The sequence below is a fragment of the Phyllostomus discolor genome, chromosome 8, assembly GCF_004126475.2.
Source record: "Phyllostomus discolor isolate MPI-MPIP mPhyDis1 chromosome 8, mPhyDis1.pri.v3, whole genome shotgun sequence".
Classification (NCBI taxonomy): Eukaryota; Metazoa; Chordata; class Mammalia; order Chiroptera; family Phyllostomidae; genus Phyllostomus; species Phyllostomus discolor.
In genome coordinates, this window is record NC_040910.2 from 16,440,016 (window position 1) to 16,456,055 (window position 16,040).

Here is a 16,040-nt window from a genome sequence, read left to right on the forward strand (position 1 = left end):
TGGGATTGGTGTCGCAGGAGATGGAGAAGAGAGACCCTAGCTCTTTCTTTCTGCCACGGAGGACACGGTGAGCAGGCACTGTCCACAGCCAAGCAGGGGTCCCGCACCGGAGCCCGGCTGTAGCTGCTCCTGGGCCTGACAGTTACACACCTGCTGTGTGAGCCACCCAGTCTGCGGTCTCTCGTTACAGTGGCCTCCGTTGATCAAGACTGAGAGGGACCGCACACTGGCAGCAAGAAGGAAAGTCGGAGTTTACAAACGACCAAGTCCATGACTCTGCTGAGGCACTGTCTGTGTCCAGGCGGAGGGGCACGGAGGAGGCCCTGCCAGACACAGGCTGCGGCACGTGTGAATCTGGGCGCTGGCCGGGGCGGCGCTGCAGCTGGGGCAGGGAGGAGGCAGGTATACACAGATGAGCTCTCCAGCAAGGAAGATGAGGGTCTCCAAAGAGGACACAGTTTCCTGCCCTTCTCCACTGCTTCTTTCAGAAAAGCATCAACCGCAGAAACTGCCCCAAATGAAATGACCTCATCAGAGCTCTCGAGATACACAGCCCTGTTTTATTAGCTTTGGGTTTGGGGGTGGAAGTGGGGGGTATAAAACCCTAGTCATCACTCTCATATGACACAATAAAAGCGAACAAGCATGTGGCTCAGATCTGGTTCTGGAAGTCTCTAAAGACAGCGGTGCACTTGACACACTTTATATGCAAACACACAGGCAGGAGCAGTCTCCTGCTTTAGCCCAGAGGGCGCCACCCGACTCCCGTCTAGGTGCCCTGTGTCGCGTGTCACAGGAGGACGCCCGGGCCCTCCTCAGTTCTGCAGTCAACCCATCCCTCACCTGCCCCATGTCACAGTATAATCACGGCATCAACACTAGTTCTCCTCTATCAGTTTCTCCATAAGAGATTCACCCTGGTGATTTTGTGTTTCACTGAAGGGGAAAATATTTTTAGCGGAAGAGACCACAGTCCCTGAGCCCGCTATCTGAAATTAAAAAAAAAACAAAACAACAATCCCAAACATGCTAATATGAGCCATCTTGGGCCTTTTAAAGGTAATGCATGATCTTAAAATGGTTTTGACTTTTATTCAAAATGAAAAATGGCTCCCTCTCGTTAGCCCGAGCAAAGCCTGGACACATTCCTTGCATCATGTCTCGTCCCTGTGATTCCAATATGGTTACGTAGAGTTTAAAGTGCTCCTTCCACTGCCATTCTCCTATTTGTTTTGCTTTAATGTCATTCTCTACCGGCAATTACCCGGCTTTATTAACTACTTAGGAAATTTCTCAAGTTCACTACAACGCAAGGAATATGAGTGTACGGCAGTGCCATTGAAGTAAAACTTGAAAACGAACCTCCACAGACACGCGAATCCTGTTCATTAAGTCCACACGCCGACCCCCAAAATCACCGCGGGGCTGACCCGCAGCAGGAGCCTCGCTCCGGAGCCCCGTGCGAGGGAAAGTGCTCGCCGACAGGCCAAGGGTGGCCGCTGGGCGCCGATGATGCAGAAAGCATTTTGCTAGATGCTATGGAAAATTTTTTAAAGTATGCTCTCTGTGCTCTTGGAGTTTATAGTCTCTCCGGAGTGAAATGTATGCAAAACACATAGAGCACCAAACAAGTGATATAAAAACAGAGTTCCAGGAAGAAAGAACTCACTCTTGACTTTGAAAGGAAATGGTGTTATCAGGGAAGAAGCACCCTTGGGTTGGGCCTGAGAGGCAGAACAGAAAATGTTAGGAGCAAAACCACGAAGAGGAGAAGGCAGGACCAAGGGGAAAGAAAGGTTAATTTGGCCGGCACCCGGTTCATGCAGAGAAGCAGCAGGAAAGAGTGCTGAAAGCGGCATTTTAAAATTAATTAGTTCACGAAGCCCTTACTCCTGCCAGAGAGCATTCTGGGTGTTGGCGAGGCAGCCAAGGGCAGCCAGGGAGGCGGGGTTCCTGCCCCGTGCCCACGCGGCGGGGACAGGAGACCTAGGACAGAGACAATAAGCCCGTGATGCCACAGGGAGGAAGCGGCGGAGGGGTCTGCTCTGGATCCGGTGGTCCGGCGGCAGCTGCGTGAATGAGGAGTGCTTGGAGCTGGGGCGAGATGGTGAGAGAGAGAGCCACCCTCCTGCGCAGGGCAAGCGCCACATGGAAAGAGCTGAGTCCGGAGCGAGCGTGGTGGCGCCTGTCAAGCACCAAGAGGAGGTCCTCTGGGTGGCTCACCGAGGGCACTAGCAGGTCCTCCGAGAGAATGCACTCACACTCCGCCTTACCCCTTTAAATGCCGCCTTCCTGCAGTTGTGTGCAGCCCTCACGGAGGGTGAAGGCACGCTGCCTACGGTATGCCACACTCCTTGGGCACAGAGCAGGTGGCATTCCTTCACGAAGCCAGCTGCACTTTCCGGCACTGCCCCAGCCCCCCACTCACTGCTGACCGGAGTGACCGGAGTGCGGGCCCCACGGAGCGATCACTGTGGTGTTCCCCATGCCCGGGGCGGCGCTCGGTACACTGCAGCCGCTCAAGAAGCGTCTGCTGAGTGACTGGGCTGAGTGAGCACCCTGGGCCTGCTGCTCCCCGGGGTGGGCCAACGCGAGACACAGGGGTCGGCGGCAGCAAAAATGGGCCAAGAAAGGAGCTAGAAAGTCCCCTATGGCTCTCGTGTAAATTAACACCACTCTCCCGAGGGTTCTCGCCTTCCCCGGCCAGGGCTGGCCCCGGCCCTAACCCTGGCTTCGGCCCCGGCCTGCTCATTTTGGGACCTTTCCGTGACGGTAACAGGGACTCAGAAGCAGCACCCACAGCCGAGTTGCCCGTTGCATTAAGAATTTCCCTCCTCTCAATTGCTCTGATGGAAATATCTGGAAGCATCCAATTCTACTTCTTACCACTATGTTAGGTTCATTAAGGGAAAAAAAAACTATTGGAGAAAAAGGGGGTTACAAAGCCGTCTGGGTGATGCACAGTGCAGCACAGGGAGTGAGGGCAGTAACACTGTAACAACTATGTGTGGTGCCGGTGGGCACTGGACTTCGGTGGGGCGGGGGCGGGGGGGTCACTTCCTAAGTTATATAAATGTCTAACCACTAGGCTGTACACCTGAAACTATAATACTGAATGTCAACTGGAATTTTAAAAGTAAAAACAATTAAAAAAAGGAAGAAAGTACCTCTTGTTGTGAGGGACTGTACCCACCTTTCCTCTGCCCTGACACACACACACACGGAATGAGTGATTATTTCTAGTTTGTAGCTTGTAAGTCTCCTCAGGCCTCACCGCACCCCTCCCGAGAGTCCCCTCTGTGTAGCCGCCTTTAGGTGACAAGATGTCCCGTGTACCCTACCTCTGTGTAAAAGAAAGAGAATTCCACTTTGCAACGCTTTTGCCCTTTGCAGACAAGAGTGGACCCCTTTCTACTTGTGGCACTGTTTTCCTTTACGCAGGACTCGCAAACTCAGCCGTGTGCAGGGGGGGCCAGGCCCGGGAGAAGGGGGCCGGGTGCAGAGCAGCAGGCAGCGGCGGGAACCACGGGGCCTGCATGGGCACACGCCCCTCTGTGGGGAGCTGCTCCTCCTGTCCCACAGGCAAGACGCTCGGACCCTTCTGCTGCACACCCCGGCCCTCCAGCTGCTGGTGCAGGGCCTGGGCTTTCACAGGGTTCGATGCGGAGATAAGGTGCAGAGGAAGACTTGCTTCCTTTTAAAGTTTATTCCCTCATACAAACCAGAAGTGAAAAGCAAACAAACAAAAGCAAGGGAAATCTCAGTGATGGGGGGGGGGAGAGAGGGTGCGTGTGTGTGTGTGTGTGTGTGTGTGTGTGAGAGAGAGAGAGAGAGAGAGAGGAAGACAGGGGGTGGCCGTGGAAGCAAGGAGGAGGAAAACAGGAAGAGAAGGGAGGGGAGGGAGAAAGCGGGGAGGGAGGCCAGCAGAGACTGGAAACAACACGGAACAGTGTCCTGGGGAGCAGGGGGAAGAAAGGAATCCTACTTGAAAGAAGCAGAAAGGGGAGGGACAGAGAGGCTGGTAACAGAGGAAGGAAAAGACATGAAGCCAGTGAAGGGGAAGCTGACCCAGGCTTCATCCGATGGCCTGGGCCCTCTCATCAGAGCTCTTGCCCCTCCCCCATCACTGACCCTGACCCTGACCCCTGGCCCTGACCCTGGAGGAGAAGGAGTCCAGGCACGGAAGTCACCCTAGCGGCTCAGGAATAGCAATCGCCCGGCCTCTGGACGGAAGTGCGGAGCGTGCCACGTTCTAACTCCACCCACCCTCAGGCCCCAGGAGGGTGCTCTGACCCCAGCCTGAGCAAGTGACCCAGCCTTGGGACACGCAGCCTGCGTGAGAGCCAGGCCTAGGGGCGCTGGAGGACCTTAGCTGCAGAGGGACCTTCAGGGCACTGTCCTGTTGGCGGAGTTGCTGAGGAGCCCTTGCGGAGGACAGCTGGACCGCGACAGCACAGTGAGCCCCTGCCTGCCACAAGGGTCAGCACGCCATGAACACGACCCGAGGTGACCGATAACTGCGTCTCGTACTTTCCCCGGGTACAGCCATCGTGCAGGCGCCACCTGACCTGATGATGGTGACTCACCAGAGCGCTCACAGGAGGGGTCAGAAAGTGACACCAAGACTTACCCTCTCTCCATTTTACCAGCGATCAGTGAGCCAAAACCACAGAAGGTTTGGAACTACGAAGGCGGTGAAAGGTCACCCAACACACGCGTTTCGCTGTGCTACAACTCTAGACAACCTGAACCTGCTTCTAAGTACACGTTGATTCTAAAGTCCTGGCTGCGTCTTCAAAGGGAGTGTGACGCCGACCCTTCATTTCAGAAGTTAATGAAAAACATTTTGCAGAAATTTCATTACAGGCTCAAACGGGAGCTTTAATATGTGCACTGAATGGATAAGAGATGGGAGTATCTGCAGCGGCGATCTGGTACAATGTACGATAAGCTGTTTCAAGGTAAAAATGGAATACTTAATCATTTGATACATAGTGGGAAAGTTTTAAGTTTATGAGAAAAGTTTTGTGCCAAGTTGAAGCGTGAAATCGCATCTTCACCCCAACATTTAATGACAGACCGGGACGGCGCCCGCCTTGCCCCCCCCCACCCTCTGACACCGCTGGTGCACAGCAGGAGGGGACACTCTCTGGGGACTGCCAGACGTGTCTCTGACCCCCATAAATAACTGCCTCTCTCACACTGCCCCTTGAATAATGTCTCCAAGACAAGCCAACCTTCGCATGTCCAAAACTGGCCTCCCTTGCTCGTCCCTCCCAAACCCTGGTCCCTCACCCTGTTCCCTGTTCCAGGGAGCTGCCCTCACTGAACCCTACCTGGCCCCCAGGCAGAGGCCTGGCAGTCATCCTAGTCATTGACTTCTTCCTCCCTTCCCATCTCCACCAGAGTCCGACTGCCAGCGATTCCTGCTGGTTTTGCCTTTCAACACCTTGGCATGTCTCTCCCTGTCCCTCATTACAATGTCTTGCAGTCAGGCCCTTCCTGCCACTGGGCCTTTGCACATGCGGGCACCTCGGCCTAAATGAACTCCCCTCCTCCTACACCTCCCCTGGTTGACGTGAGCTTCATCAACCCAAGGCAGGCTTTGCTGACTAGATCAATCCTCTCAGAACTGCCTGCTCGAGAAGCAGTTTTCCATTCAACACTTCCCGCAATAACAACTTGGGGATTCTCTGAGTCATTTCTTTCTCCCCAGTAGACAGTTATGTCCCATGAGGCAGGGACTATATGCATTTTTTCAGTGTTCTGAAACCACTGCTCCGAAGGCTGGTGCCAGTCAGCTAGTACTGCTTGAGTGATGTGTGCATGTGAGTGTGCGTCCAGACGTCAGCTGCAGGCCGTCCCCGGTCACCGAGCAGCCTCCCTGAGCAATGCCGGGTCTGGGCTGGCACCCTGTAACAGAGCGACCGCACCACACTCTGTTTGACTAGGAGGCTTGTTGGCATTCCCAAATGCTCCCTGGGAGCAGGCTTCCCCTCTCCCGGTCCTCCAAAAAAGCTCCACGCTGTTCTTTCTAGCTGAGAGAAAACTTACAGAAGTCTAGGTTTGGGTTGAGGTAAAAAATTTAATAATAAAAAACAAATTTTCATTAAAATATTATATGATATTGTAACATTTAAACTACTTGTAACATTAGAAAGAGATTTTCGTTGTTTCCACTATCAACATTTTCTAGAACAGATAAATACATATAAAAGCTTATATGACCTTTTCTTTTTCTTTTTGGCTCATTATTTCTCATTTCCAAAACTTTCTAATGACACTAGTTCAAATATAAGTGCTTTCTCTTAAGTTTCTTTTGTTAAAAAGGATTTTCACAATTTTTCCCTTGGTCCGGAACCTGGATACCTGGATGTCTGCACACAATTAAAAAGTAACAGATGACACCAAAAACGCAGGCAACAAACTAAAAAATGGATAAAATGGGCTTCATTAAAATTAAAAACTTCAATGTGAAAACTGCATCAAAGGAGGCTATCAAGAGGGGAGACTGGAAAGGCAACCCACAGAATGGGAGAAATATGCAAACCGTGTATCTGATAAGGGTTTAACATCCAGAATATATAAAGAACGCCTACAACTCAAGAACAAAAAAGACAAGCAACCCAATTAAAAGTGGGCAAAGGACGTCCATGGACCTTTCTCCCAAGTCAAACAAATGGTCAACAAGCATGTGAAAGATTGCCAATATCGGAGAAATGCAACGCCAACCACCACGAGACGCCCCTTCGTCCCTACTAAGAGCCACGTCGGACAGAGAAAGCAAACACAGTGCGATCTCCCTTATACGGGGACTCTGCGAAAGCCCAAAACGCTGCAGAACAGTGACTGCCAGGGGTCCAGGGTGGAGAGAAAGGAAAGATGCCGTTTACAGGGACGAAGCCGCACCCAACAGACGGACGTGGCCTAGAGAGCTAACGCACAGTGCAGTCGGCATTGTGTTAGAGTCCTTAAACTTGCCAAGAGACTGGATTTTAATTGTTCTCACCGCAAAAAAGCAATGGCAATTACGTGATGTGATAGAGGTGCTGTCGCCACAACAGCAATCCTACTACGACATGTAAATGGATGGAATCAACACGTCGTACACCTTAAATTCACACGATGTTAGATGTCAAATATATATCAAGCTCCCCGCAGCCCTTCTCACCCATTATTAGTACAACGGTCAGGAAAACAGAGACCAGCGTTAGCAGGGGGGTGGTCGACTTGGAGCTCCCCTCACTCGTTGCCAGCACGCTGGGGGTGTGAAATGGCGCGGCTGCCGTGCACGACAGGGCTGCATGCGGCTCCTCGCTGGTTAGATGCAGAGCTGGCGCGTGACCCGGCAGGTCCGCTCCTGGCTGCACGCGAAGGAAGCGGAAGCCGGGCTTCAAACGAACTCCTGCGCCTGTGCCGAGAGCGACGGTCACACCAGCCACAGGTAAAAACAACCCTAATGTCTATCAACACCTGGACGAATAAACAAAGTGTGGCCAATTCTCTTTGGTGGAAATAAACAAGGTAGTTATGTTCCGGAAAGTTGCAGCAAAGCCTGAATTAGCAAATAGTGAACTGGTCCTCTGTGGGCATACAGGACTAGGTCCCAGAGAAAACCCCTGGTCGTAACGTTTTCATCAACTTACCTATCTCTGTGGCGTCGTGTTTCGTGTGTGTTTCTGATTAAAGACGCCTCATGAACACACACGGTTCATTCACACACACTGGCCTCACTGCCACCAGCACTCCAGCTCATTCCCGAGAGCAGCTCTTCAGGCACCCGCGTGTTCTCCCTAAGGCACATCGCAGCCCTCTGGCCCTGAGGAACGCTGTGCTCCAGCAATATGCCCGGGAGCCACTTTAAACAGTGAAACCACCAACAAAAAGCACGACAGTGCAAACCTGTGGCACTAAACAGACCGCCAAGAAGACGCGTGTTTACGGCCTGGGAGCTGACCTGGGACGGCGCTCTCCGCTGAAAGGCACTCGCCGGGCGACTCAGACTCACCGCCTCTCTGCACGTGCCTGCACTCAACCCCCAAAGCGCTACAAGGCTTGACTCGGGGGTTACACATATGTGTGGGCAGAGGCGGATTCACAAATACAGAACCTGTGAGCCATGAGGATCTACTGTGGAGACAAACAGTGGAGCAGTACGCAGCCATGAAAACAAAAGTCTGATACTCGCCTCCACAAGGGTGAACGCTGAGGATGTGCTAAGTGAATGAAGCCAGACACAGAGAAGACACCTACTGTGTGATTCCACTGTGACGCCACACCTGCAACAGTCGCCCACTAGCGGCTGTCAGGGCTCGGGAGGAGGGGGGACGTGGAATCATTGCTCGCTGGGGTCAGGGTTCCGTGAGGGATGGTGGACGAGGACGGGGGTGGACAGAGGTGATGGCTGCAGAGCGATGTGCATGTGATTAGTGCCACCGCACTGCGCACTTGACCTGATCACGACGGGACCTTTTGTTCTGCGTATTTTATGACAAAAATACACGTGCTAACTACAATCAAATAAATCATTTCACTCTTCCGTAAAATAAAACAGAGATTCACAGGACGACACTGACAGAGAGAGACTCTTACCCACCACCCTCACTTCCTTTTGAAGGAGACCCTCCTTAATATGTTTTTCTTTTGGTGTATAAAGCACATTTTAACACAGGCTTATCATGGAATGCTGTCAACTGATTATTAAGAAAGACAAGTACACTAAAATGAGCGTGTCAGTTCTCTGGCCTCGCGTCACGCTGCTGGTGAACCCTCCTTACGCAGTAGGAGGATTATGTTTTGTAATTGCCAGAAGGGCCACCTTCGGAACCAGCCACCGACACCCCTGAGTAAAGCTGTCGGGGTACACCACGTCTGGGGGAGCTAGTCCTCCCGGGTAGGCGAGTGCCCGTACTAGTTCAGGACCTCGGCGCTCTGCGTTCGCTTTTAACCTTCCCCATGGCTTTTGTTTCTTTTGTCATCAACCTATTCCTCATCTGCTTCCCTCCCTACCGAAAACCCCTATTTTCATTAGAGAGAGCCATCTGTTAGAATGCGGCTGTGGTTCACGTCATAATTCAAACATAATTCCTTTCCACTTTCTGTGTTTCTTGACCCAACAATCACAAAGAAGCACCGCGGGATAGAAACGGAGGAAACGTGCTAATGTGGAATACAAACAGTATTAAAATGTAAACTTCGCATGGGAAGGAAGGAGTCCGTGGCCAAAGGAAAACCCAGTGCGATTCTTTCAATCTCGTAAGGTGCACCGTGATGCCGAAAACGCCCCGCCGCAGAACGGCATTTTGGCTGCTCCCAGGACGGCGAAGGAGGAGGACTGTGATGGTCGGGAAGCACATGGAGCGGCTGCGCACGGTTCACAGAAGGACCACGGTGTGCCTGTGCGCAGAGCCTGGCGCTGCGCGTGCCCGCCCACCTTTCCTGGAAATCAGACCGTCTCCTCGAGTGGAGTCGATGCCGAAAGAGGCTGTTTTCTATGAACTGTGGCTCTGCACCAGTCAGGTTTTGGGAGCCAACTGGATCGTCTCTCTTTTGGGACGATTCCCACATACTATTATGTGAGATTTAGACATACGGATTTATATATACACTCAGGCATGCGCGTGACAATTTGGCAAAAGGTAATTTTTAAATTCTCAAATGGTAGATCTTTTTTAAACTCTTACAAAGGCAAGTAGGAGGGGATTCTTCCACAAACATACCTCTGTTTAGAAGTCACGGCAAAGCGTAACAAGTAACTCTGCAGTTTACCTTACGAAGGCCAATCCACAGGTACTTACTCATTGAAGACGAGGTCTGGGGCGAAGTAGAGAAATTGGCTGTTCGTGTGTTTGTACGACCTCCAGCTCAAGGCAAACGACGAGAGACACATCCACGAATACTGGATCAGGGTGATTTGGTCCTCGAGAGGCAAGGTTTTAAATCCTGCGGGACAGACGGAGGACACACACACGCACACTGTTAGCCTGGAAGCCCGCTCCGGACACAGGCTTCCCGGGCCACCCCCACCGGCCGCCTGTCTCCAACACACTCAGACCAGACCCACGGTCACTCACAGAGTGCCCACCACGGGCCTGGCCCCGCCGAGCACTTTGTTTAAATTCGCCCCAAATTCTCATGAGGGTGAAATGCTCGGGAAAACAAAACTGGGGCGTTCAGGGTGTTTCACGGTGGATGAAGGTCCTAAACCTTTGGTTGGGATGAAAGAATTTGTCTTTACTGGTAAGACTTCTTCATCCTACTCTCAATGAATGACATTAACATAAAGGATACGTTAACAAGCATCAGCTACTGCGGATCAGTAATAATGGAAGATTTTACTCTCCGTGAGCTTGCGGTGGTTGAAGAAGTACTATTCTTTGCTTCCCACAGTCTGGGATGACGCAGGACCTCAGCAAAGTTCTGAAGCAGGAGAAGCACCCTTGGCACCTGTCCCACCCCCCACCCTTGGCCTCCCTTTCCGGGCCTCAAGCCTGTCCTTTCCCCCTTTTCCAGGTCCTATATTCCCAGTGGCATCAATCTCTTCCTTCATTTGTGCAGTGTCACCGGGGGAAGCTCGTCTTCAAGGAATCAGTCATCTGAGCTCTCCCCGAACTTTTTCCTCACGGCTGCTGGCTGGCCACAGGTCATTTGAGAAACTGCTTTGAATAAGGGGGCTGGGCCAATGCGATAGCAATTCTAAGTGATGTTTCTGTAGAATGATTAATAAAATTCCATGGCATAGAAATGGCTAAAATGGGAATTTCAAAGACAATTTAAAGGGTGCTGGAGGTAAGATGATATTCTTAGAAAGAACAGACTTTCAGGGGCTCATATCACCTACTAGAGAGGTCTCGGTTCACTCAGTGTGTGGGCAGATTTGCCTTGGTTACGAGCTGTAACAGGTTCAGTTGGAACTTTCACAATCAGAATGGTTTTCACCTCATTTGTACGTCTGGGATGAAGTTCTGCCTTGCAATGGCCAACACAGGAATTACATGATATGTTAACAACAGAACCCTTAACTCTAACTGCTCAGGGGAAGTGAGCCTGCTACCCAGGTTTTTGCTGCACACGTGATTAGTTTGACAACCACTTAAAAATGTGCGATCGGGGTTGAAGAGGAAGCTAACTCCGACCCCGAGGATGGACACGGTGAGATGCGCTGCCCAGATGTGGGACACAGACCGTCGTGAGAGGAGAGGCGGTCCTACCTGGAATTACCTTTGCCCACTTCACGACCTGGATCATCTGCTTGCCCGCCAGGCGGTTCAGGGTGGACAGCAGGTTTTCGGCCGTGTCGGGCTTGGAGTTGTCGTAGCCCGCGTACACGACCTCGGGCTCGATGTTCTCCAGGATCAGAGCGGGGGAAGGCGTGAGGGCCCGGGAGACGGCGGACAGCTGGGGCACCAGCGCTGTGTTGACGGAGGGCTCTTTTGCAGGTGCAATGTAGGTTGTCCCCTCCTCGGGGCTCTGTGGCGGCGGGGGTGGGGGCGGGGGCTGCTGCTGGGACTGTTCCTCGTGAATCCCTTTTAACTTTCCCAGCTTCTTGGACTTCCGGGCTGTAAGACAATGATGAGCCACATGAGCAAATTAAAATAATAACAGGGATACGCTGCATGAGGTACATTACAATCGACTTATATAGGATGGGGCAAACGTGGATTTACAATTGTTTGTATGGAAAGCAATACAACAAGTGATAAATAATAATCCAAGAACAAACACTGCTTTGTGTACTCACACCTGTAAACCTACTTCCGCCTCACCCTGTACTGGCTGAAGCGTTACCTGCCTTTCCTCTAAAGATGACTAATGATACTAAGAGAAAAAGTACCTTTTTCATATTTTTCTAGGACCAGGCACTGTCCCAGGGCTTTACATAAATGAACTGATTTAACAATTTTAGGAGAAGGGACTATTCCGAGTTCCATTTTATAATGAACAAAAGGAGACCAGAAGGGTTAGGAAATCTGCCCAGGATCACATAGCAAATATATGTAAAACAGAGATAAGGTTCAGGGGGAAGATACGTCATTTTGTGTGCTAAACCTCAACTAAATCTTACATCTCTAATTCCCGCTCTCCCACCAGAGAGGTGCCAGCAGTTGCTAGGGCGGCCTGATTGAGCCTGACTACCTCGGGGCGTTCCTGTCCCCCCACCCCCTTCCCGTGAGCTTTCCCTGGCCCTCTGACCGGGTCTTCTTTGGGGCTCCTCCCTCTTCCTGCTGCAGTCCCTGCCCAGTCACCTGCGTAGGCAGAGTAGTTTTGTGCGAATGCTGCCAGCCCTCTGTCCCCAGGGTATTGTGAACTGCAGAAACACAAGGCTCGGGTGTTCCTCCTCTTCCATAGCCCCTGTGCTGCCCTGGCAAACGCTACGCCTAGTGAAAGTGATTTCCAGACTTCCTGTGTGCGAGTGGAAGAGCAATGAGCCCCCAGCAGCACAACGCATGGGAAGAAATTAGACATCGGATGACTCCACACTGGACAGCTACCTAGTAAACGCACAGGAACTGATGCTTCAAAAGACTCAGGTGCAAGTTACACCGACACGCACCAAGTACAACCTTTGCAAATCTGTTCCATTTCATGTTCTCGATGTAAGTAAGCAATTCACATACGACATAGCCTAGCACTTAATAAAACTGCATAGTATCACATAAGAATCCCACTTCAGATTGTTAGGAGAGCGTATTACGTACAAGTGGCCACAGGTTCTGATGTACCCAGAACAGCCCTGGTTTCTGCTAGTTTTCCCAGCCAGTCTGATGACCAAGAGTGCCCTGTTTACTCCTCAAGTGCCAGATCTGGGCCAATACATAAGTACTGTGTTTATCTTGGTTAAAACCGAGGAAGCAGCACTGACTTCAATAACAAGGGGCTTTCTTTCCCAGTTCCCTCCAGGGCTATCAGACTAGACCGTGGGAAACGGACGAATGGGAGGAGGAAGGGAACACTGGCAGGTAGGCGGCGGGGGCTGGGGTGGATGGCAGGTGGGTGGGGTGGAGGGGCAGCTGGATAGATGGGGAAGATTAACCAGTGGATAAAAAGCGGAGAAAGCCCAGAACTGAGGGCTATGGGAATAACTCACATTGCAATTGTCGTGTTTTCCATTTTTAAAAAGAATTTATTTAAACATTCTGGAAGACCCAGACAACGTCTACTTAGTTCTAACCTACGTGAGGAATTTACGGGATGCAGATGTAACACAGTACCTGACTGTGCCACACCCATTAACTTGATTTTAAAAGTAATCATTCATGTTCACAGTTTCAGCCACTAATATTAACCGCATTCCCCACAGAAACGCTGAGCAGTCCAAATAAAAGACAACCCGCTATGTGACAGCAGGTGCACCTGCCACACACCCATTAAATACGGGGATGGGCTTAAAAGATGAACGAGATATAATTCCTGTTTTTACGGAGTTTAAAACCAGTAAAAGAACTTGAAAATTTCAATCACTTCATTTCTTACAGAACATCTCCTTTGACAAAAAAAAAGTGGAAGCAGAACCATCTGACTTTTAGAGCTGTCCGCATGAAAAGCAGGCGTATCGAACCACACATACTAACGGAGCCTGAGACAGCACTGCCAGCACCGCTGAGCACACAGTAGGGCACCAAGATACTTCTGATGAATGAATGAGTGAATGAACAAAAGAAAAAATAATTAGCCAAATGCCTCAAATACCAGATCAAACAGAGAAGGAGAAGAAAAGAACCAAACACCTAGATAACCCCCAACGCCGGTCAGGTCAGCGGACTGTGTAAAAGCCTGGGAATCCCCTGCCCAGCACATGCTGGTCACCTGGGAACCAGACCCACGGGACTGACTGCCTGTGCATCACATTGACTGTCCTCTAAGCTGCACCTGATCTTCCTATGAACAATGGGGGCGGCAGTGCATCCCTCTCCTAGTCACATGGGTCTAAGTGGATGAGAAACATAAAAACATGCTGACAATCATTAGTAACATCTGAAATGCTGTTTCAGTTACTTCCATTATTTCCCATAATTTTGCAGATATTAAAAATGTTCCAGTTCATTAAAATGCCCTCGTCCTTTGTAAAAGACTCAATCTGATGATAACCACAATTTGATTGACTAGAAAGAGCCCAGGGTGATATTTTCAAATTTTGTGAAGAGTGATATTTGCTTGCAAATTAATTACAAAATTCAATTCACTTTTTTTTTAAGGCCTGAGGTCTATAACGAATGCTGTGTTTGTTCTCATGGCCAATTTAAGGTCAGTGCTATGAAGTACAATGAAGAAGAATGCTCAATATTTCTTCTAATATTTACGCACAAAGCTTCGGCCTGGAGCACAGCATAACCTACCGAGCAGACTAGCAGCATAACGTCAGCATTTCAGCTACATTTAACTTTATGCTGCGATGTTATGAATATATGTGGGACACTTGCAATTGAATGATCTTTATTTACCCAAAGTAGTTCAAAACAATAAATATTCTCATCAGTGTGCAGGTTCGTCAGCCAAGTATGTTTATCCAGTATCTCTTCTAAAAGCACTGATGTAAGGTTACATATGAAGTATGCTTACATGGCTCAAAGTAGCCTTCCTAAGATGCTTGACGGTTTCATACTGCTTCTCTAACACATGCTGTATTCTGAAACTACAGCTCCTGAAAGTTGGTCACGTCATATGTATCTCTATACCATCATTCTCCTCAGCGCTCAGGGGTACTCCAGAAACGTCTGTGGGCTGAATTTGTTCCATTTTCCAATTTTAGTAAGTATTACATACATTAAGTATTAATTTACTTCCATGTAGGAAACATAAGTTTCTGATGTTTTAAAATAAAATGCCTGAGTTATTAATTAGTATTCCTTTTCAAAATTTCTAATTGTATAATGATCCATTGTAGAGTTGGTGCTTTTAAAATGCCATCGCTAAAATAAAAACGACCTAAATGTGCTGGGCACTTATGTGCTAAGCACAGTTCAAAACTATGAGTAGTCATATGACTCCCATTTTCCAGGGGAAGGAAGTGAAGTGTGGAGAGGTAAGTGCTTCAAGGTCACAGCCAGGCCTGGGCTTTGATCCCCGCTATGTATGGCTCAGAGCCCACACTCTCAACCTTAAATGTCCCACACTCTCTCCTCGAATCCTTTTCTCTTTATCTCATCCATATTTTTAAAAATATTTTATTTATTTATTTTCAGAGAGGGAAGGGAAGGAGAAAGGGAGAGAAACATCAATGTGTGGTTACCTCTTACGCACTCTCTACTGGGGTCCCGGCCTGCAACCCAGGCATGTGCTCTGACTGGGAATCGATCCAGTGACCCTTTGGTTCTCAGGCCAGCACTCAATCCACTGAGCCACACCAGCCAGGGCTCTCATTTGTATTTTTTAATACTTTGGGTTAGCACAGGCTTCAAATCCAAGTGTATAATTAAGTTTGCTAATTACAGAGGAAAATCTTTAGCCAAAGATACTTGATGAGCAGGTTTCCATGATCCAATGCAGCAGAACGTAAATGTGGGTTCTTATCACCACCCCCCACCTTACCCACTGGAACATGGAGCTGATGGTCACTGGGCTGGGCACGCATGCTCCCAGGCGGCCAGTGCCACACTTTACTGCTCAATTGCCAGCACCAGTTGTGTGAGCGTACACGTATGCAGCATGCATAAACGTCTCCCAGTCCCACTCACACCTACAGAGTCTCACCTGCCCTACCTGGATGTTACAGTCACTAATACATGGGTAGTGGTTGCCCTCAGGTACCAAGTCCTCAATTACCAGCAGCATCTTGACAGCCAGTGTCTCCTGGCCTCGCTGGGAGACAGAACTCTAGTGATTCTCCACGAACTGTTTCCCAGCAGCTGTGCAATGGGGAGGCCCTGCTTCCTTTCCTGGCTGACGTGCAAAACAGCCAACGAGGAGCATCCGCTGGGACCCTACCAACACTGTGGAACACTCCCAGTGGGGACCTCGAGACCCACCAAGGCCGGGACACCTGGCGTGGCCAGGCTTCCTTTTTACTTTGCTCTGCCTCCTCGGGCTGACAGGACCTGGTA

At 50.2% G+C, this 16,040-nt stretch overlaps 1 protein-coding gene across 2 annotated transcripts in view; it reads right to left on the reverse strand.

The window, feature by feature from the left end:
- The window catches only part of NR3C2 (nuclear receptor subfamily 3 group C member 2), a 292,733-nt gene that overhangs the window by 42,943 nt on the left and 233,750 nt on the right, over window positions 1–16,040 (reverse strand). For both annotated transcript variants that reach the window (XM_036031871.1, XM_028520129.2), the window contains 2 exons: window positions 11,211–11,558; window positions 9,798–9,942 (listed from right to left, as the gene is read on the reverse strand). In XM_036031871.1, coding sequence (XP_035887764.1) covers window positions 9,798–9,942; window positions 11,211–11,558 — 493 coding nt within the window. The remainder of the gene's footprint in view (window positions 1–9,797; window positions 9,943–11,210; window positions 11,559–16,040) is intronic.